A 23,560-nucleotide genomic window follows, 5' to 3' on the forward strand; every position below is an offset into this window, starting at 1 on the left:
CCTGCAGCCTCCCTGTGCCTCGGGGAGGAAAGGGCCTTGCCCGCTGATCTTGGGAAAGGGAGAGGCACAGAGGGAACAAGTGACAGAAGAGAAGCGGGGAAGAGAGAGAGTGCAGGAGACCAGCAAAGGTCACTGTGCAGTGACCCCGAGCACAGTGAGGAGGGGGCTGCCCTGCGGCGTGGGGAGCAAGCCAGCACCTGCTTTCAGCCTCACCTCCTAATCCTGCCTTTCCTCTGAACCTGCACAAAACGCAGGAAGTGACCTACAACAAGGAAAACTGGGAGTAGCCTCCATGGCGGAGGGAAGGAACGCTGAGCAAGCCTGGCACAGACATGCTGGATGCAGCAAGGGGACAGGTCAGCTGGAGGCTGTGCATCAAAACAGGTGGAACTCAGTGTGAGGAAAGACATGGGGTAAAATTGTACATACACTTAGGACAATTCTCCAAAATATACAAACGAGGAAGGACAAGAAACAAAGGCAGCAGACAGCAGACCCCTGACGCCGGTGCACTTCACACAGATGTGTGACCACGTGGAAGACCCACGGAAGTAACCCATCCACGTCACATGACCCGGTGGTGCGTCCCAGCCCGGAGCCCAACACCAGTCCTCGCAAAGCTCTGCTGGGCAGACACTCCCAGGACCAAAGCAAGAGGTTGTAGTTCTTGGAAAATAAAAAAAGGGAGAGGATACTGTGGGGGGACTTGAGAAGTTGTGCCACAGTTTTTATGTGTATATGGGAGGTCATTCTACCCTTGATAAGGAAGATGTGTAAGAAAGGCAACCCCAGTTACAAACACCTCTTGAGTCCTGCAATCTAGGGACAGTCTGGAGAGGCACCCGCACATGCATCTCCAGTCCCGCACACACACAGCGGAGGAGGGTGGAGAGAGATGAATAGCAGGTTGGTACCGCACAGGCCCTGCGTCACAGAGGGGGAGCTATGCCACATTCAGCATGTATGAACTAACATGTACAGACTACACATGACTGTCCTGGGAGCGTGTAACCTTCTAGAAAGATTTCAACTAATAAAGACGTAACACGTGGCCTTTGGCACTCAAGAGGCTAACACCCCAGTTTCTAGGCAGCGGCTGAATCAGAACCATTTGAGACTTTTGGGGCACAACTGCATTTCTTCTCTTCCCATGAGAAAAGAAGCCTGAACCCCACTCTCTGATACCCCTGTCGGTGTCAGGATCAGCGAGGGGGACACATGGGTTCATAGCATGCTGGTGGGGCGGGGGCAGCCTTTCTGGCCCGTGGCCTGGAAGTGGGCAGAGTCAGACCCAGAGCATACACCTACTGAGAGTGTAACACTGCTAATCCTCCTAGAAACATGTCAGAACATCACCACCTCTCTGGCTTCCAGGCTGCCTTTCAATGATCCCGAAGGGAAGGGGGTAACAACACAACTCTGACCCTAGCCATGTCTGCAGAACTTTTTGTCATCCCGCAGAGTAAGCAATCCAAACACCAACAGAACAGTTTTATACAGTATTACGTGAATTTATTTTATTTTCTGGCCACATCTGTGGCACGTTCAAGTTCCCAGGCCAGTGATCAAATCCAAGCCGCAGCTGTGACCTGCACCACAGCTGTAGCAACACCAAGATCCTTAACCCACTGTGCTGGGCTGGGGATCGAACCTGTGCCACCAGAGACAAGTTGGATCCTTACCCCACTGTGCCACAGTGAGGACCCCAGGTGAAATTTTTTTTAATGGAAAAACAAATGTATTGAAAATAAGTTCCATACTTCACAACTCAAACGTAACATTTTAAAATTTCATAAATTTTAAATAAACCTGTCCACAAAGAAGGGTAAACTATCTGCCTTTGAGTACATAAGGCTAAAATCTGATAAAGGTGTAAAAAAATCTTTCAGGGAACAGGCTGAGTTTCAATACAGTTTAAGGCTCCATTACCAGCTTTGAGAAGTGAGCCCGCTGAGGCCTGGCCGTGCTGTCCCAGTGGGGCCCAGAGCTCAGGAGGTGGGTGACAGGGCAAGACCACCAAGTATGGGGTGTTGGGTCATGGGGTCCAGGGAAACTGACGAGGGAAGAGGGGCCTAGAGGCAGCAGACGGAAGTAGCTGTAATGGGACTGGATACCTAAAGCAATCTGATCCTGGACCTGGACTACAAGAGACGTGGGAAAGCTCTCTACCACGGGCTTTTGTTGGGGGCGGGGGTCTGCGCCCATGGCATAGATAAGCCACCCATGGCACAGCAGTGACAACGCTGGATCCTTAACCTGCTGAGCCACCAGGGACCTCCATTTACTGCCATTTTTTCTTATACCATAAAAGGACACGTCACCATTTTATTTATTTATTTTTTTAATTTTTTAAATTTATTATTATTATTATTATTTTTTGCTACTTCTTTGGGCCGCTCCCACGGCATATGGAGGTTCCCAGGCTAGGGGTCGAATCGGAGCTGTAACCGCTGGCCTACGCCAGAGCTACAGCAACGCTCGTCACCATTTTAAATTCCGCTCATGAATCACAACAGCTTCTTGACCTAATTCATATTCACCATCATACAACATTTACTTCCCATGCTGCCTATGGGTACCTTAAATGAACAATCACTAATTTCCTGCTGAAAGACAACCCACATGACAATGTAAACTTTGAAAAAGGAAGCATAAGGAGTTCCCATTGTGGCTCAGCTGAAATGAATCTGACTAGCATCCCTGAGGACGCAGGTTCAATATCTGGCCTCACTCAGTGGGTTAAGGATCTGGCGTTGCCGTGAGCTGTGGTGTAGGCTGGCAGCTATAACTCCAATTTGACCCCTAGCCTGGGAACCTCCATATGCCTCAGGTGCTACCCTAAAAAGACAAAAAAAAAAAAGAAAAGAAAGAAAAAGGAAGCATAAAACCCAGTATTGCGTTATGAAAAGGCACCTTACAAACATTCTGACAACTGCGATTTCACCATCAAAAGATGATTACACACATTCTCAATCACGGCAAGCAATTACAATCAAGGTTTCTAATTCTCCTTAATTTTTCCACAGAGCCCCAGGGAAGAACTGCATCATAATTAATGAAGGCTTCCAGCAATTTAAACAAAAAACCTACGATTCCTTAAAGAGCATTCTAACTAAAATACTCTAGTTAATGTCACTCTCACCGTGATGTCACTGAGGAGAATCTGCAAAATGGCTGTCATCATCTGTTTTTCTGCCGAGCGTATGTTGCTAAGAATGAATCCTAAATTTCCCCCAGTGTCTAGATAACCACTTATTGACATAGGTGATACTACTTTGGAAGAAAAGTGTCACCGTTTTCCAAAATAGAAAAAAATGTCACGGAGATTATAAAGGAAGCCAAAATAAATAACGAGAATTCTTTACACTGATGATGGAATCAGTGACAAAGAATACTTTAAGAGCATGCTTCTCCTGACTCCCTGAGGATAAACATGTTATAGACAAGCACAATGACAGATGTAGGATGGGTCCACTGTTTGAAGCGGGTGACTGACAGAGGAAAACGGAGACAGAACTGCTAAGGAGCCCTCCCCTCTGCCTCTTCACAATGAATGGGAATGAGGCCGGGCCTGGTCTGACTCATGCTGAGCCCAGTGTTCTCAGCTCACTAATGACAAGCCACATCACTGGCAGCCGTGATACTTCTTGTGCTTCCCCACTGAAAATTTTGTCTCCCAAGGGACAGAATTATGATCGCGAGGAAGGGGCTGTTAGTTGGAGGCAACATCCTTAACTGGCATTTGAATTCTATTTTAGAAGGGGGCGGGGGGGGGGAGTTAATTACTGACCTTATTTGAAAATAAACAGGCAAGTTCCACTTATTATTGAAGCTGTGATAGGCAGGATGTGCTCTTAATCTTTTTACACTGGCCTGTGATCCACATTGCCGCTCAAAGTTTCTTACAAAATCCATACTTATGGTATATTTCTAAAATAAGAACAAACAGGTGGAATTTTCATTGTAAGTGAACTAATCCGAGCTGGGAGCATATGCTGAAAACTGTAATCAATGAGATAAAGGTCAACACACAGAATCATAGTTTCTAGAGCTGATGGGGTCCTTGGGGGGCTTCTTTCCAATGTCCCCACCTCAAGGTCAAGTTGCCCACGGCAGTTCGTGCCGTGTTCAAGGTCTTCAGCAGCAAGCTCACCAGGAGACCCCAGGCACTGTTAAGTCCAGGGCCCTGTGACAGCTCTTGCCTGTCCTCTAGGCCACCCTGGCCCAGTCCACGGGAATCGGAAAAGATGGCAGTTGAAGTGGTAGAAGCTCCACTGCCCCTCCAGAAGAAGGAGAAACTTTAAAAAGGAAAGAAAGACTTAACCATGTGCATAATTCTGTCATTTTTATAGGTGAGACAGCATGAGACTGACGGGAATCTAACAACAGCCTTAGGAGCAGCAGTGAACTTCACCTAACATTCAACATCCACACTCGGCCTAAGACTGTATTTAATCTAACTCAGAAAACTACCCCACCAGGGAACAACTACTACCAACCCCCATTTTACAGATGACGTTTCCTCTTCTGTTTAGCCTCAGAGGGCATTTATCCAAGGACAACGCTAGGAAATAGAGGGAAGAGAACCCTCACCAGTCAGCTGTGCAAAACTGCAGCTGCACCTTCCTCTGGTGGGGGCTCTACTCCCCAAGCCCCAGGCTGTAGAGAGAACACTGTGGGACTCTCCATGCACTCCTCATTTCAGATGGACTCAATTCGGGATCCCCAGACCAGTCACCTAAATAGGATGATGTCTGTGCTTCAGAGGGAATTTTAATGAAGTAAACACTACTACAAGTGTCAATTTTAACTCGTTTTGAGCAATACTTAACTGAATTCCCTGTGTGGTCTAGATGTGCGGAAGTGAGACAAAGAAAAGTATTACGCATCCCTTTTGGGATAAAACTATACATCTGCATATAAGGGATGTTAGAGGAACACAAAAATATTTCCCTCTTCACAAAAACATGTCCCACGGAAGCTGAAAGCTTTTCTTGCAAGAAGCGTACCCACAAACATTAAGTATTAGTTTAGAATTCCTTTTTTTTAAAATGACTTTTTCTTTTCTTACTTTCTTTTTCTTTTCTTTTGGTCTTTTTCTAAGGCACACCAGTGGCATATGGAGGTTCCCAGGCTAGGGGTCTAATTGGAGCTGTAGCCGCCAGCCTCCACTGCAACCACAGCAACACTGGCTCCTTAACCCACTGAGCGAGGCCAGGGATCGAACTCACAACTTCATGGTTCTTAGTCAGATTTGTTAACCACTGAGCCATGACAGAAACTCCCTAGTTTAGAATTCTAAAGTCAACATTTTATCAGAAAGCTTCATTTCTGAGGTGGGAAATCTTCTAACATAATCAATACGATTCTCTAAAGAGAAATGTAAAAAGTCCTAAATTGCTAATGCAATTCGTTATTTCATTGTGCTTATGGTATCTATTTTTAAAAGCCCTCCTTTTTTATTCTAAAGTCATCATCACACAATTTATTGAATATGATATTACTTAATCACATTGTTCAACGTACTGGAACACGGGACAATTAGCCAAGAGAACAGATAAGTGGTACTTCCTGAACAGTCAAGCTCCAAATTTGTCCTCATCTCGGTTTTGAAGTCTACCAGGCCCCAGGCTTACCACACTCACTTTGTGCCTCTCTACACTTTAAAAAACAAGCAAAGTGACCAAGCAGAATTAGAAACAGAGGTAAACAGAGCTTCTAGAAATGAAAATAAGGATAATTAGAATTAAAAATAGGTGAAAAAGAGTTTAGACACAACTGAAGAAGGAATTAGTGAAACAGAAGAAAGGCCCCAAGAAATTATCCAGAATGCAGCACAAAGAAATGAAAAATAAAAAGATGAATTTATGAAACACAAGGATAAAGTGAAGTCTAATCAAGAATTCTAGAAGAAAAAATAATAAAGGAATAGACAGAAGCACAGTTGAAGAGATAATGAATAAAAATGATACAGAACAGATAAGAAACACCAATTCTCAGATTCAGGAAACCCAACAAATCCTAAACACAGTAAATAAAAAAGAAGCTCATCACTAGATAGATCATAATGAAACAGCACATCAAGGTTACAGCAGTCTTATGAGAAGCCGGGGGAAAAGGCATTATAACTACAAAGAAACAAGAGCAACAACTAATTTCATAGCAGAAGTCAAGAGACAGTGTTCAAAGTGCAGAGAATTCTATTTCCAGCAAAACTACCTTTCAAACACAAAAACAATAAGGTTTTTTTCAGACAAGTACAAACTGTGGGTTTATTATTAAAAAAAAAATGAAATTTATTATTGACAGAACCTCACCAAAGTCTTCTAACAGATGAATTTCAGGAAGGAAAATGATCCAAAAAAGAAGGGCTAACATCCAAGAACAAACAGAAAGCAAAGGATATGATAAATATGTGGAATAATTCTAAGAAAATGATGATCATGTAAAACAATGAGAATAATGCCCAATTTGGGGGGTTAAAAAAAATAAAAATAGAAATGAGATCCCGGACACAATAATATATTTATAACATGATGTGACTGGCATCAAAATGCTCTAAGATTCGTGTGCTGTTTGAGAGGCTTAGGCACCAGTGAACTTTAGATTCTGTTGAGGAACCACTAAGGTTACTTAATACACAAAGAAATAAAGGGCAGAATTTCCAAATTAATAGAGGGAAAAACAGAGAATAAATGAGGAAAACAAATCCCCGAAAGTCTAAAATATAAAGAAGGTGGAAAAGGAAAGAAGAAGAGGGGAGAAAGGAAAAGAGGGGAGAAAAATGGGACACTGGGAGAACAAAAAAAGACCCAATGTACTACAATCATTGAAAATCTATTTACCTAATCAAAAGACAAAGATCATCATGTTGAATAAAAAGAAAAAAATCAAAAACCAAAAAATCAAAATCCAGGGCAGGAGGAGGAAAAGCACCAAGAGGCTGAGCAAAGTGGCTAACGAGCAGGAGAGCTGGGCGCAGACCAGGTCACTTGGCCGCGAACCTCCACTCTTCACCAGGACACTACCTACTGTCTTTAAAAAGTGGTACAATGGAAAGTTAACATATGAATTTACTTTCAAAATATCAACCTTGATGTTGTTTAAATAACATGATTTTTTAAAGTAAATATGAAGACCTCCTAATCTTTGAAATTACATACACATTATAGTCTGCATTTTATTTTTTGCTTTTTAGGGCAGCATCTGCAGCATACAGAATTTCCCAGGCTAGGGGTCGAATCAGAGCTGCACCTGCTAGCCTATGCCACAGCCACAGCAACATGGGATCTGAGCCGAGTTTGTGACTTACACCACAGCTCACGGCAATGCCGGATCCTTAACCCACTGAGTGAGGCCAGGGATCAAACCTACAGCCTCAAGGATCCTAGTCGGGTTTGTTAATGCTGAGCCACGACGGGAACTCCCATATATATTGCATTTTAAAATCCAATCAACACTTCTTACTTTCCTTCAAAATGATATAGTAGAGATCTACAAACTTAATTTTTCATGGATAACAGTAGCAAAGAGAGTTGTTTTTAATGATCCTTAGGATTATATATATATATATTTAAATATATATTACATATATATGTATACACACACACACACACACATATTTATTTATGGCCACACTTGCTACACATGGAAATCCTCAGGCCAGGGACTGAATCCGAGCCGTGGCTACAATCTGAGCCTCACTGTGGCAACACAGGACCGGGGACTGAACCTGTACCTTTGCAGCGACCTAAGCAGCTGCAGTCAGTCTTAACCCACTGTGCCACAGATGGAACTCCAGGATCTTTTTTCAAATTAAAAAAAATTAATATACACATGTAGTCACAATTGTGTCCAGACTGAATTTTACTTTACACTCTAAAACTAAGGCACCAAGAGGCTGAGCAAAGTGTGTACTGAGCAGAAGAGTATCAGACTATGATTTGGATAAAACAATGTGTGTATTTTAAGGCGAACGCTTGCTCGGCAACTCACATTTTGATTTCTAATAAACCACAGATCCAAGACCGTACAGAAGAGAACATGATTATCCTAAAGCCTCAGGTTAACATCTTTAAGAATCAAGAGGAAGGAGGAAAAGTTACCTGGTGAAATGTATCAGGATTCCCAGGATTAAAAAGTGAGGGCAATTTTTCTTCTAATCCTCGTACTATTTCTGGCCAGACAGAATTCACCAAAAAATCATATCCGGGAACAGTATTGCCTTTTTCACTGTAAGATAAGAGAAAATTTTCAGTCAAATACACTATAATCTTCTATTTGCCATAAGCAAAATGCCATTGTGATGCTTTCATTGAAATAAAAGATCCTCAGCCTAAAATTTATTTCAACCTTAAAAGAAATAAAACTATTACATGTCAATTAGTTTGTTTTTAGACCCAAACTTCTATTTCACTCCTTGATCTCAGTCTCTCCTTGAACCTGACCATCCTCGTGTCCTGACTCCTACATCTATCTCACAGCAGACAGGCTGGGGTCAAGCGCAATGGAAAACTACTACACTGACTTGCCTTGGCAAAGCTTTTCCCCTAAAATGCATAGGCTTTTTCTTGAAAAAGCAGTCTAATGAACAGCAAAAGCCATTTCTGTATTCATGCTTACACCACTCAACTCGAAAACACTGTAAATCAGCTACTTTACCAATGACTAACAGCCTGTGATGAAGCTCTAAGAGTACTTTCAGTGCTAAAATTCTGATGATTCCATGTAAAAATCACAACGCTTGATATAAAAAAACTGATTAGCATTCATTTTGTGTGTGTGTGCATGCTTTATTTTGGATTTTTTAGCAAGAAGGCTGGAATTTGGATCTCTCACTCACAGACATAGAAGGGACAACACTTTGGTCGGAGCATACATCCAGGAGCCGAGTGCCCAAGTTCAAGCCTGGGTCACTTCACTTCTCCAAGTTTTGGGTTCTCCCTCTTTAAATGGGGAGGCCTGAATTCAAGGCTCACCATCGCTGGCACCCACAGCTGCACAGGCTTTGCAGCCACCCCTGGTGCCCTTGTCTTGCCAGGACAGCACCCTTATGCCCTGGGAGGTGGTGACATCACCTTCACTCCCCTGCCCCAGTCCCTTGGCTTCCTGCTGCTGGAACAGGGCACCCTCAGTGGCCGTCACCCCCAGCAGCCACAGAATGAAGAGGAGCCCAAGTCAGAGTGTTTGGACGGCTGTGGGAGGTAGGGAAGGGCCCACTCGGGAGGGATTCTTCCGGAAACTGGCTTCGCCCTTGGCACCCGATGAAAACACAGGGCAAAGAGGTGGACGACTCCTCACAGGGCAGCTCCAAGGTGGTGGCAGGACAGCTCCCGCTTCCCTCTGGGGGAGCTAAGAGGGCGCCGGGTCTGGTGGAGGAGAGGCCGTGGGTGGCTCCAACTTGTCTCCAGTGAGACGTCTGCTACGGCCAGGGAAGAAAACGAGGATGAAGATACCCACCTGACAGGGTCATTACACGGATTAATACCTGCAAAGCATTTAGGATGGTGCCCAGCATGTGAAAGTGCTGTGTCAGTAATGGCTGGATACATGAATACATAGAGAAATTGGGTAGATTCCTTAAGTCTCTTTTGAACTTGAAGACCTGAAATACCTTCTGGGCAACACTAGATCTCTCTGATCTACCCACTTTGATTGCCAGATGACTGAGTAATAACGCTTTAAGATAATTTTCTTGAAAAAAGGTCATCAATTCAATATACGGTCTTGTTTTCCTAAAACAGAGGTTTGTGTAGCTAAGTTGTGATGATAAACTGACATATAACATTGATAAGTATTAAACGGTAAGAAGTTTTCACAATGTTCCTGCTCAGCAAAAACTATCAAGACAGGCAGCTTATTAAGGAAGCTATGCTTTACTGTCCAGTAAGAGCTACCAGATAATCTTACTCTAGTTAAGTACTGATGAGAAATCACTGGCGGGGTTGGAGGAGGGTTGTAGGAGAGTAAAGAAGACGCCTATGTCCTGCACACGCAATTCTAGGCGTCATATCATGTACTTTTTGAGGATGGGGCGGGGGCACGCCTGTGGCGCACGGAAATTGCCAGGCCAGGAATCCAACCCACACCACAGCAGAGACAACACCAGATCTTTAGCCCACTGAGCAACCAGGAACTCCCTCATACACTTTTTTTTTTGTCTTTTTAGGGCTGCACCTACCACATACCGAAGTTCGCAGGCTAGGGGTCAAATCAGAGCTATAGCTGCCAGTCACAGCCACAGCAATGGCATATTTGAGCCGAATTTGCAACCTACACCACAGCTCACCGCTGGATCCTTAACTCACTGAGCAAGCACAGGGATCAAACCCAGATCCTCATGGATACTAGCGGGGTTCGTTACTGCTGAGCCACAACGGGAACTCCCTCTCATATACTTTTAATCATCGTAAGAACCACCTCCACTAAGGTATCAGAAGAAAAAAGAACAAAACTGAGGATTTTAAAATGCAGATGCACATAATATAAGCAACACTGTATGACAAGATTACCTCATTCCCAAAGTAAACATCTAATTAAAGCCCCAAAGAGAAAGTTTAAATCTGGGAGATTAACACTAAGAAAACTGAGTCCCTGTTCCTTGGAGGGTAAATCCTGAATGTCATGATGCTACCAGTTATGAAAGGTACCAGAAAGCAGAGGCTGAGCACAGGAAGGTCAGGGGCAGCAGGGCGACAGGGCCTGATGTGAATGCAGGTGACCCGCCAAGGTGCAATCTAGAGCCTTAAATCCCCGAGGTCTCGACAGGAGTTCTGCCACACCGAAACCTGTGGCAAAGAACGTGCACGGCTCCGAAGCTTGACATTTCAGGACCAAGGCCAGCCCTGTCAAATCTAATATCTGGTCATTCCCTAAACGTGGCTTCTTTGATTTTACATCATGACACCTACCAAACTCCCAATCCCAATCCCAATCCAACTAAATCTCCATGATTACCAAACAAAAGTGGCCAAACAAGGCTTCATCGGAAATCATGTAATGGAAACAGAGGGTACTTCACAGGTCAAGGAGCACATCTCTACCCCAGGTTTTTACCTTTTCAAAGAACAAAAGTTCAAGATCAAATATTATGCTTATTCCGTGAAGATAGGGACCTTTCTAACACTATAAATGGTTTAGTTCTTTCATTCTGTGGACACTGAGCAGGTTCTGTCTTCAAGACACTGCGCCAGGAGGGGAGGTGGGAGCTATGCAGGAGGGAAGCATGCTGCTAGGATGGAAGGTCGTCCTCGACAGAAGGAAGAGCAGCATGCGGGGACATGCAGAGAGCAGGGCTGACACCGATGTCAGGATAAAAGATGGTCTCTTGAAGGAAGCGGCATCTGAGCTGGGGCTTCCTGCGGAGAGACAGGTCAACAGAAAGACAGAGGGAACGGGATAGGCGGGGACCACCAGGCAAAACACAGACACAGGTGGTATGTGCTGGGGAGGGCACTGTGACCATGTGCTCATAAAGGAGGCTCCACACTGGAGGGTGACTGGGGCTGGTGCACAGAGGGCCCTGAAGGATGCATCAAGAAGCCTGATTTCTCTGAGGGCAGTGAGAAGCCACCAAAAACTCAGGAGGAAGGTGATTCCTGAATCTCAGATGTGAAAGCCCAAAGATGGACTGGGGACGGGGGTGGGTGGGTAGCAGGGAGACTGGAGGAGAGATCCTGTTATTCTGGACTAAAGACACAACAGCCCAGACTGAGACAGTGGCAATGGTGAAAGGTAGTGGCATAAGTATGAAACAAACAGAACTGAAAAGTATGGAGCAGGCAAAAGGAGGAAAAACTGAAGATGACTTTAATCATAATTAGTACACAACCTGTTGAATTAAACTGAATTGTTATTTATAAAGAGATCATGACATCAGAATACTGGAAGGAAACCAATGTTTATTTCAAGCCCGATTTAGGGGAAAGAGTATGGAGAAAGGAAAAGCATGGGCTATAGGTTCAGAGAGATAGACTCTCCACCTCGGCTTCATTCCCTTAAGACAAGACCAGGGACCCACACCCCCCTCAGAGCGCCATGCTAACACCCAAACCCGGTCTGCACAGGACAGCGATGATCAGCAGTGCGGGAGCAGTTACCAGGTGCAGCCCTGCCTGCAGCAGGTTCGAAGCCCAGCAGTTCAACTACCTTGAGATGGCTCCTCCCGTGACCTCGCGAAGAAGGCGGCAGTGGTGGGGCACAAACTCCAGGAGCTTATGATACATGAGCTGGAGGCCACTCAGATTCGTATCAACAATCTGCTCTGTAATCACCTGTTAAAAGAATATGATTTTTAAAAAGAGAAGTCTGAACTGAATACTCCAGAGAAACAATCAGATAAAACCTGTAACATGTGCTTCCTCGGGCCCCACCTCCCCAGCTGACACAACTTCTAAGAGGACTCGCCACACTCAGAACTAGTTCTGGGATTGGGGGCGACACAGGCTGGTGACAGAGACTGGCCCAAGGCCAGGCACATTCACCCACTTCCCTCCTGAGCTGGACAGTGAGCTAAAACGAGGACTCCCTGGGACAACAGCGCCTCACCGCCTTCACCTTGGCCTTGTCTTCTACCAGCATTCAGATGAGGGGAAGTTGAGAAAGAACAATGGGAGAAAGTACATTTTATTTTACTTTATTATTTTATCTTTTGCATTCAGGTTGAGAGTCAAGAGGTGAGCGAGAAAAGCGTATGACTTTAAATAAAATTAAAATGTGGCCATGGCTTGTTTACCATGCCACTCAGACTTCAAAGGTTTCTTTAATTTAGCACATTAGGTCAGTTCAATGAAAAAACGAAGGCATAAATCAGTAACCATTTTCACTTCCTGATAAAGAAATAATGCAGGTAATCTATCTTTCCCACCCCTGTGGAGACAGCTATAAAACAGAATGGAATACCAACAGAGGGAACTAACAGAACATTTATTTTTAGGAATCTTAATAAAGCCGACAGGATTACTGAAATTAATTCTTAGGTTTCATTTTTATCAATGAGATTCAATTTTCCACATTCAGGAACAGGAGACTTTTCATCCCAAAGTCACGGTGAGCAGAGGGCTTTGTACCTACTGGACAGAAAGGGCAGCCACAGGTGACAAGAGACTGAAGTCTGCCAACACCGAGGATGGGCCTGTGATTCTACCAGTTTGGACCAGATAGAGCTGGCAGACAGAGCATCTTTGTGTGTCAGAAAAGGTGGAGCACTGCCACCTAATTCGCAGAGTAAACCTACGTTCCGGCTGCTCAAAGGTGGAATATGCTTCCTTCCCAAACTGTACCTGTATCATGGTCTGTGAAGTATGGACATTTGGGCTTTGCCCTAAAGGTTTTCCTCTGCTCACCTGCCTGTGCAGGTGTCTCGCCTGCGAATGCTCCCTTCCTCCACCCTCCTGGCCTGCAAACTCCTCAGTGCTTCTCGAGACTTAGGCCATGTCTCTTCTGTGAAGACGGCCCTCTGTGCAGACCTGCCATGCTCAGTGGTGTTAGCATCTGCTCAACTGTACTATGCCACCCACTGGGCCAGTAGTCCAAAAATGGGTTTTAACCAATGTTATCGACATAAAATTTATATGCCACAAAACTGACCTAAAAATGTTTTGCTACATACCTTCTCCCTCAGCAAGACCCTCCCTCCGCTAAATTAAAATGGTCCCTGGGCTCCAGCATCACTAGAAAATACTGCAGAGGGTGCCTGACTCCGAGTGCTGGTTGTAAGCACCAGTGACCCACCCTTTCTCCCAACTGTCACAGCAGTAACTATGAGAATCTTTACAGAAGGACCTCTGATCCATCCTAGTCAGGGGAGAGGCTCTCTCTCTAAGTATCTGCTGAAGGAAGGCCCCAGGGTACACAGACCTCATCCATGTATGGTTTCACCAGGACTTGACCAACCAGCGCCTCAGCATCCCGTGTCTTGTCAATCGTGGCATAAGTCCGCAAGCAGTGCCGGATTATATCCACGTTGGAGGTCCGAAGCCCTTCTAACAAGAGGCCTTCCAGGGACTGCTGCAGCATGGCCGTGATGCCAGCTATACGCTGCAAGAAAAACAAGTCAGAAAGATCCGGCTGGAATAACGTCTAGAGACTCAAATATATACATAACAAATCTCTCATGCCAACGAAGGTAATATATGAAAAGTAAAATATTAACACTCTCTGCAGAGTAACAATGACTCTCTCTTCCTCCCCACAATCTCGTTAAAAGTCAGCCTTTATTATATCAAAGGGGGATTTAGATGGAAGTGCAGAATGAGAAAAAAGTTACTGTCTTCTTGAACTACAGAATCATGCATCTAAAGCCCAATCAAGAGCTTTGCATAAATTAACTCTGACTATATCACAGAGTGTGTTAAGTTACATGAAATTTAGAATTTTACTCTTATAATTCAGAGAATATGCCTGTGATCTTTACACAAAATCAACAAAGTGTGACACGTAGGAGGCAGGGGTCCAAAAAAAAAAAAAAAGAACACCCCAAAAACTGAAAGAAAAAAGTCTAAGCTAGCTTCAGAAATCCTGTAGATCACCAATGATCCGAGGCATCAGAGGCACGCTTGAAGATACTTCGGGTGTGTCTAAGACCACCACAAAATGATTCACGGGCTTTGGGAGTTTCTCGGTGCATAAAATGGTTATGTTTACACTATGCTGCAGCACATTAAGTGTGCAACGGCATTATGCCTGGAGTTCCCATTGTGGTTCAGCAGGTTAAGAACCCAAGTAGAATCCAAGAGGATGTGGATTCCATCCCTGGCCTTACTCAGTGGGTTAAGGATCTGGTGTTGCTGCAAACTGTGGCACAAGTCGAAGATGTGGCTTGGATCTGGTGTTGCTGTGGCTGCTGTGTAGGCCAGTGGCTGTGGCTCTGATTTGACCCCCAGCCTGCCTGGGAGTTTCCATATGCCACAGGTGTGGCTGTAAAAAGAAAAAAGAAAAGTATGCAATAGTATTATGTCTAAAAAGCCAAGGTCTATACCTTAATTACCATAATTCAAAAATACTTTATTGCTAACAAATGCTGTCATCTGAGCCTTCAAGTGAGCTGTAATCACTTTGCTGCTGGTGGATTTGAAATACTATGAAAATGACCAGCGTCAAAGTGAGCAAATGCTGTGGGAAAATGGAGCCGGCAGGCTGGCAGACTTGCTGGATGCAGAGTTGTCACCAACCTTCACTGTGTAAAAAGTGCAGTACCTGTGAAGCGCAATACAATCAGAGCTGCCTGTACTGGGTAAAACCAAAGATACTTAGCAAATGCCTATATATCAGAGTGTGCAAATCTGAAACAACACTTACTGGTCTTATTTTGTCCAAAAGAGGCATGCCTTTGCTTTGAACAGCATGAAACTGTAACTGGTTAAATTCTGTGGCAATTCTCTCCAAAATTTGTCCAGTCAAAAGTGAGCTAGTAGAGACGACAGAAATTTAATTTCCAAAGGTTTTTAATTTCTGAGAGGACACATGATTAACACTGGTGATGCTTTAGCACCCACTGTGTTTTTCCGAGGCCTCTTCCCTGCCCCCCTCCCCCCCCCCACCCCCGCCGTGACAAGATGGAGGCTAAAGCATCCTTCGTGCCATCAGTTCTCACAGGTCACAAGCACAGCCTGTTCCAGGACAGTGGGCCACAGTCTGGTCTCAGCCGTAGGGTCCAGACAAGAAGCAGGGGCTGGGCCAGGCCAGTGTGGGTACGACACGGCCACTACCTCCTCCAGGGTCTCCCGTTTGCGGCCTTCCACGTCTCTGTCTTGCCCTATCCTATTATTTACACCTGAATCCTCTTCTCCTGAGTACCTGCCTCATTTTCCCATCCTCTCAAACATTTCTAATATTTTCTTTTTTTTGGCCACACCTGTGGCACGTGCAAGATCCCGGGCCAGGGACTGAACCCATGCTGCAGTTGTGATCTGATCTGGGCCACAGCTGCAGCAACGTTGGATCCTTAACCTGCTGCACCACAAGAGAACTTCCACACCTCTAATACTTCCAAAATACCAAATACTGTTGTCTCCTCGATAAAATAAAACCGGCCCTCTAGCAGCAATCCATTAAGTCAAACGCACTCTTCATCTACTTTTATCAAAGAGCTAAAAGAGTGGTCGGTCTGCATGCTCTGGGTCCTAGTGAAAGGACATTCACTGCATCTGCCACAAAGTAATAAATGCACTTTCCCCCAAAACACTCTCTAAAGCAACGTTATCACTCAAAAGGAAGCTAAACAACAAGAGAAGAAAAACATAAAGGCCCTGAAACATCCACTGGGCTTCTCTTGAGTCGTCCTACACCTGATGATGACCAGTCAGTGAGGGATGAAATGCCACCCACTGCAGGGTGGCCAGTCCTGGATGTGCCACATCCTAACTAGGTTAGAGGGAGAGCCATTCCCCAGCAAGACCAACTCAAAAGGTTAACCCCTCTTTCCTGAACAACCTCGTGTGGACCTGTAACTTATAAATTATTTAAATGTCTCCTGGCCTAACAAGCATGATATAGTTCCCATTCACTTACACTGCCCTAGTTTTCCCTTCTTGACTGCTCCAAGCTGCTGATCTGAATGTTTAAAAAGTCCTCAAAGGTGACTGTAGGCAAGAAACAGCACGAGGTCTATTACATTAAAGACGGAACATCACAAAGAAACAGTATTACAGCAAGAGACATCAGGAAGGATTTCTATCAAAGGTACAGAGGAGGAATGGACAAAAATGGAAAGAAAACCGGGATGCAGGTGTGGTGACAGGCAGCAAGGACAGGCTGACCAGAGCTGCTGAGGGCTAGGGTGATGCAGGGCAGCTCAAGACACACAGGCCCACCAGACAGGTCGAAGGATGACCACGGACATGCTGACCAGCTCAGGTAAGGGCAAAGCACAAGGGGCTGAACAGAGAAAGATGGCGGGTGCCGACCACCTGTTTGTACATCTTGATTTTGAAGGGATGTAGCAACCAGGACAGGAGACTCACTTGCTAATTTTTGGATCCCTCATTTCTTAATCTATATGACATGACACTGCCCATAAGGTCCCTTCCAGATCTAAAATTTTGATTCCTAAACTTAAGATGCAACACGCTGCCGTGGTATAACTAAGATTCTGGTATAGACATATTCCACCTGGCCTGGTTGGACCTGCAGAAGGTCATCCAGCACTATTCATGGAAAAGTGTTATGGCTGTCTATGTGACTGAGAAAAGCTCACATTAGACCCAATTTAGATGTGTGAGGGCTGATGACATGCCAGGGACAGGCTGGCAGCATCTCAAAAACGGCCAGACAACCCTGTCAGTGGACTGTTAGCCTCATGTTACTGATGACACAGGGAGCTGAGGTTCCATAAATTTTAACAAAATGTGTCCTATGTTGTTTGTTTCTTTTTTTTTTTTTTATGGCTGCACCTGAGGCATATAGAAGTTCCTGGGCCAGGGATCGAATCTGAGTCCCAGCTGCAACCTGAGCCACAGAGGGAACTCCTCTCAAGCTGTTTCTTAATGATATAATGCTAGCACACGATACATGAACAGCCACAATACTCTGGGCACGTCTAAACAAACCTAAGAAAGATGAATGCTATTCTACACCTTGCAGATGGACAAAGATCTTGTCAGTGTTTACGTAATGCAATTCCAAAGACATCAATCTTCCACTAAAAGCACACCCTTCTGATTCCCTATAAGGTGGTGTGCTGGAACTGTGGCCTCTAATCACAAAGGTTCCAAAAGGACCTATTATAAACGCCACCATTTCATGCACTCTGCTACATTCAAAACACTAAACCACAGGTTTGGATTTTCTTCTTTTTCAAAAATGAGTTTAAACTAAACAAACAAACAAACAACAACAACAAAAAAACAAACAAAAAGGCCTGAGTGTGAGGTATTAATTTAAGTGATATTTAGTAAAAACTACTTACCTGCTTCCTTCTAGTGCAGATGTTTCTTTACAATTTTGAGAATTTAAGATTTTTTCAATTTTCTCAACTGATCGAATAACCTGTATAAGCCTCAACACACACATCTATAAAAATAAAAATTAAGCAAAAAAGAAAAAAGTTATCATGATTTTTATTCTCAGTTATCTTATTTCCCCACTCTAAATGCAGGAAAATACAAAGCCAAAAGTGAACTTAGAGTATTCAGTACACTTGACATTTTGACTATTTTTATATAACACTGAATTCCCAAGAAAGCAAATCTTTTTTTTTTTTTTCCCCAGTCTTTTTTTAAGAGCTACAGCCATGGCACATGGAGGTTCCCAGGCCAGCAGGTGAATCGTAGCTGAGCCACTGTCCTACACCACAGCCACAGCAATGCCAGATCCGAGCCACGTCTGCAACCTACACCACCATTCACGGCAACAGCAGATCATTAACCCATTGAGTGAGGCCAGGGATCGAACCTGCGTCCTCATGTATACTAGTCAGATTTGTTTCTGCTAAGCCATGACAGGAACTCCAAGAGCAAATCCTAATTTTGGCTTTCTAGAACAAGCATTCTTCAATACTCTATTGAAAGTTCATAGTTAAAAAAAGAAAGAAAGAAAAGAAAAAAAAAAGCTTTCTCATTTCCTGTACTTTTATTCCTTCTTTCTTTTCACAATATTACACAAACTTCTCAACAGGCACTACATGTATTTTGTTACCCTTTTCTCATTAGTTTCATGATCATCTTTATCCTCTCAATTTACATGTATATGACGCACCTATATGTCGAAGCATCAATTCACTGAAGACATTATTACACTACAAATATTATCAAAGAGGTTGAGAAACATAAAACCCCCACCCCTGAAAGAGCAAAAAGATACAAAGTCATTCCTTAAACAAATAATTAATGAATTCCTGTCTCTCATGAAGCTTACAATCCTTTCTAGAAAGGCACTACATTCTTGAAATCTTGGGACAAAAGCTTAGATTTAAAAAGGAGGATTAAACAGAAGGTTTCTAAAATAGGCTTTTCTCCCTTGAGATTTTGAAAAATATGCTAATAAATAAACTTAGAAAACACTGGAAAGAGCACCAGGCTTCAACTAGAAGTCTTGAATCCTAATACTAACTCTGCCATTAGATCATTAAAGTCAAGAAATTCAATTAGAACACAGGGTTGATGAGAAGTACAAGCAGTGCATGCAGAGGTACAATTAACAGGAGAAACAAAAGAAACGCTGCAGTAGGATACTGGAAGTGCTGGCTTTAGAAAGTCCACTTCCTCCCTAATCTCTACAATAGCAGAATCCTCTTTATAGGCAGGCTGAGGCATTATTACTTTTTGTTAAACTGTAAAGTGCTTCACTGATGTCAGTTACTACTGTTTCTCGTTCTGGAAAAAAAATGAGGAATTTTAATTTTGTGACCACTCACTTGGGTACCTCTAAAATTCTGTCTTACTATTTCGAACAGATAACATGACATTGCAAGTGTAAGTATATACATGCAAAAGAACTCTGGAAAAAAAAAAAAACAGGTTCATAGTACTATAAAGTATGAGAAGACATGAAGGGAGGGCTTTTAGCTGGCATGTAGCATAAGAAATCTAGGTTTCTCTGAAATTTTTAACACGACCACGAATAATTTACAGTCCTAGGAAGAAAGTGCAATGTTCTGTCCTTTACTTCTATTACTTTACCAAACCCTCTCACTCACAGGACCTTAATCAGCTCAGAAGGGAGGAGACCTCGGCCCTTCGTGAGTCTCACCGAACCACCAAGGCCTAAATGTAAAGGAGAAGTCCCGGAGTTCCCGTCGTGGTGCAGCGGAAATGAATCCGACTAGGAACCATGAGGTTGCGGGTTTGATCCCTGGCCTCGCTCAGTGTGTTAAGGATCCAGCGTTGCCATGAGCTGTGGTGTAGGTCACAGACGAAACTCGGATCTGGCACTGCTGTAGCTGTGGCGTAGGCCGACAGCTGCAGCTCTGATTCGACTCCTAGCCTGGGAACCTCCATATGCCTCGGGTGCGGCCCTAAAAAGCAAAATATAAATAAATAAATTAATTAATTAAAAAAGGAGAGATCCCACACTCCCTCCCTGCAAAGGTATCGAGAGGGGTGATCGGGCCATGTGCACCAAAGTGCCTGAACCCCTAGGCGCTACTGTGAGCCCATGTGCAGCAGGTGACACTCCGGTATACCTTTTTCTTCCTAATGTCCTCTTGTTTAGACATTCGTTCATCAACTGCCCGAATTCCTTCACTCAAGGATGACCTGAGACTCTTTAAAAGAATAAAGAAAATGTATTGCAGAAATTGTTTTGTGACATTATGAAACTTACACACTTAATTAAATTCCACATAACTTATTTATGGGCCAATATTACACAGAAATTAACAAAAACAAAATACTGGACACAACTGCTATTGAGGGTGCTTCTGATTTAGGAGTAACGGCCTAAAGAATAATGATACATATACAATCAACGTCATAGGTGGTCAGAGTAAAGAAAGAATTGTCTGAGTCAGAGGATGGGAGAGTTTGGCAAAGGGGATGGGACTTGAACTCTACTCTGAAGGTCTGTGTGGGCTGGAAGGGTGGAGGGCAGGTGCTGGAAGACAAAAGACAGGCGGTCTGAGTTCGATGCTCGAAGCTCAGGCGCTGAGGCGTGCACCTGGGTGCGCTGCAGCCTTCATTCAGAGGAGAAGCAGAATTAAATGGGGGGGGGGGTTCATTAAGAACTTTAGATACTGCACATTCTGGAGAAGTGGAGAATGTACACGCACTGACATATCATGGTGAGATGTTGTTCTGGGGACAGTGGGAGTCAAGAAGTAAGGAACAGGGTGGCCAGGAAAAGGCTAAGGTCACAGGTGGAGCCACATTCCCAAAAGCTAATAAGCCAAGTACGAGTAATTAGGGCCAAGAAGGTATAGACATGACTGGGATAAACTAATCACAGATATTTCATGGAAGGTGAATTAATCCGTGCAATAAACATTATGAAATGTCTACTAAATGTCACTATCCCGGTAGCCAGGGAGGATACAATGACGAATGAAGACAGAACCAGACTCAGCCCTCAGTGACCTTAGAACCTCAGAGCAGCCTCACCAGTTGAGATCAAAAAGGAAGGTGAAAAAAACAAAAAAACAAAACAAACAAAAAAAACAAAACAAAAAAAGGAAGGTGAGGTCTATGGCTGATTAGGAGAAAGGTGGCTGTAAAGACAGTGGCAGAAAAAGCAAGGGGATCAGCTGCAGGCAGTGGCCAGGTGGGACCAGAGCCTGCGGGCGTGAGGGCAGCCCAGGCAGTTTAGGGGGCAGGTTGGCAGCTCGGGAAGACTCGGGGTGCACTGAAGAGGGGCGAAAGGGCCTCACAGTGGGATCCGACAGCGGACCGAAGGACCCCTTTCTCTTCTATCCCAAGGACGAGAGCCGAATGAGCTTTCCTCAACTCCAACAAGACATAAATGTTCCAAAGTATCTGCTAGTTCAAGGTACAGCTCAGATGTATCTCTCTTATGAATTCTTTGCTGCCTACTGCTCCTCTGGACTTGTCAGCACCACATTCCATCTTCCCGCATCTTCCTCGGCTCTACCCTGGTGTGGCCTTGTCACCTACAGAGCCTCTCGGGTGTCAGGCGCTGTCTTGGGGGCGAGGTCACCAGGCACACAGGCTGGCATGGCCCAGCAATGACATACATGGGTCACAAAGGTGCACCCCAACTAGGGAGGATAGAAGTCGGGGGGCCAGACACAGACTGGGGGTGAGGGACAGGGGTGATGCCAAACTCGTCACTCCTCATCCAGATGGACTTCCCATCCTCATGGCTTAGGGGCAGAAAGTCCTATTCCCATGGGAGAGAGAGGCTTTCTCAGAGGAACTAGGCATTACAGGACGTTTTCATTTTCCTTCATCAGAGGTTAAACAGATTTTGTGGGCTGGTCTGGGAGCCTAACTACATGTCAAATATTGTCTGGGAAAATATCTGTAAAATTACAAGTTTTTTAAATATAAGCCTGTTCTCAGCTGAAGACTACTTACAGGTGGTATGAACAAGCTAAACTCTGAAATACCCTTCTTCTCCTCCCCTGACGCTTTAAAGCTGTCCCCTCTGAGAATCTGTCAGCTTTAAAACAGACAGGTTTTTTAGGCTGTAAGGGCACATGCAAAAAACAGAATCTTTTGCACTGTTTCAGAAGGTGAACAATATAATCATGGACTATTAAAACAACAAAAACCAATGCAGACAACCTAACGAGTTACAGGAATTCTTCCTGGAGAAGAGAAACAAGTATAACATGCTTTAAGGGAGATCGTTTACTATCATTTGGGGACTTACCAGAACTTCTTCTCGTAACTGTCCCAAAGGCACAGAAAGCTGGTTGAGGGCTTTGTCCATGCCAACCTAAAGGCAAAAACATGTTGGCACAGACACATCAGAGGCAGGAGGAACAGTGACGTACTTGTTTGCTGATCAAAGCAGTACTAGACCGAGGTTATTCTTTCTGTACAATTATACAGTGCAAGTAACTGGATAAAGAACATCTCTGTTATTTTGCCGTAAATACTGCTCACAGAATATGAAAAATATGTTGACAGACATGAAACTATAAAAATAAGGAAAGACATAATAAATCGAAGCTTCCTTACGTACTATTTGACTTTGGCTGAAATTTCAAATGTATTTTAAAATTTTTAAGAGGAAAAAATAGCTACCTCTATGATATTCAACCAGTTGATGTGAAAGTCTGATGAGCTACCGCTCTCCTAAGCACTATTATAACCCTCAAGAAAAATCCAAATTGAATAGAATGGAAATAAATTTTCAGGGTTTTTAATCCTACTGTAACATTTATCTTGGTGGTATATTTCCCAAAAGCAAATATGGCTCATAATTTTAACGCAGCTTGAAACTCCCATGGAGATGGCTACTTTCTTTACTTTTTGGACAGATTTAAAAACAAAATAACATATTAAAAAAAAGTTATTTTACCAGTATTAAAACTCAAGCATTTCTAGACAACTTTACCAAGTAAATGGAAACCACTCAGTTACAAATCACTACTACGTAAACACCAGGCCTCCTGAAGATCAATACTGGCCAATGTTTCCTCAATCCATCTCTGGCTAACACATGGAAGTGAAAGTCAATTAAAGATTTCTGTAAGAACAGTTGATATCCGCTACTGCAAATTGGACTAAACCAATGAGATTTCATGTTGGTCACTTAGCAACTAACAAAAACAACCACTCCTGTATTATTATCCTTTACTTTCCACTATTTCTTCTCTTTTTTCTTTTTGTCTTTTTAGGGCTGTACCCCACAGCATATGGAAGTTCCCAGGCTAGGGGTCCAATTGGAGCTGTAGCTGCTGGCCTACACCACAGCCACAGGAATGCCACATCCGAGCTTGGTCTGCAACCTACACTGCAGCTCATGGCAATTCTGGGTCTTTAACCCACTGAGCGAGGCCGGGGATCCAACCAACATTCTTATGGATAGTAGTCAGGCTCATTACTGATCAGCCACAACGGGAACTCCCTTTAATAACAAATTCAAAAAGTAATCAAACTAGGACAGTCTTAAATGAGTAAAAACAAAAAAAATGTATACCAAGAAAGTTCAGTTCTTTTAT

General features: G+C 43.9%; 1 protein-coding gene across 4 annotated transcripts in view; it reads right to left on the minus strand.

Moving 5' to 3' along the window:
- The window catches only part of COG2 (component of oligomeric golgi complex 2), a 42,208-nt gene that overhangs the window by 11,369 nt on the left and 7,279 nt on the right, over positions 1–23,560 (minus strand). For all 4 annotated transcript variants that reach the window (XM_047759852.1, XM_047759855.1, XM_047759854.1 and 1 more), the window contains exons 3-10: positions 22,264–22,329; positions 20,120–20,200; positions 17,906–18,009; positions 15,298–15,406; positions 13,858–14,037; positions 12,148–12,272; positions 8,106–8,232; positions 3,791–3,930 (exon numbers count right to left, since the gene is read on the minus strand). In XM_047759852.1, coding sequence (XP_047615808.1) covers positions 3,791–3,930; positions 8,106–8,232; positions 12,148–12,272; positions 13,858–14,037; positions 15,298–15,406; positions 17,906–18,009; positions 20,120–20,200; positions 22,264–22,329 — 932 coding nt within the window. The remainder of the gene's footprint in view (positions 1–3,790; positions 3,931–8,105; positions 8,233–12,147; positions 12,273–13,857; positions 14,038–15,297; positions 15,407–17,905; positions 18,010–20,119; positions 20,201–22,263; positions 22,330–23,560) is intronic.

Source organism: Phacochoerus africanus, chromosome 15, assembly GCF_016906955.1.
Source record: "Phacochoerus africanus isolate WHEZ1 chromosome 15, ROS_Pafr_v1, whole genome shotgun sequence".
Lineage (NCBI taxonomy): Eukaryota > Metazoa > Chordata > Mammalia > Artiodactyla > Suidae > Phacochoerus > Phacochoerus africanus.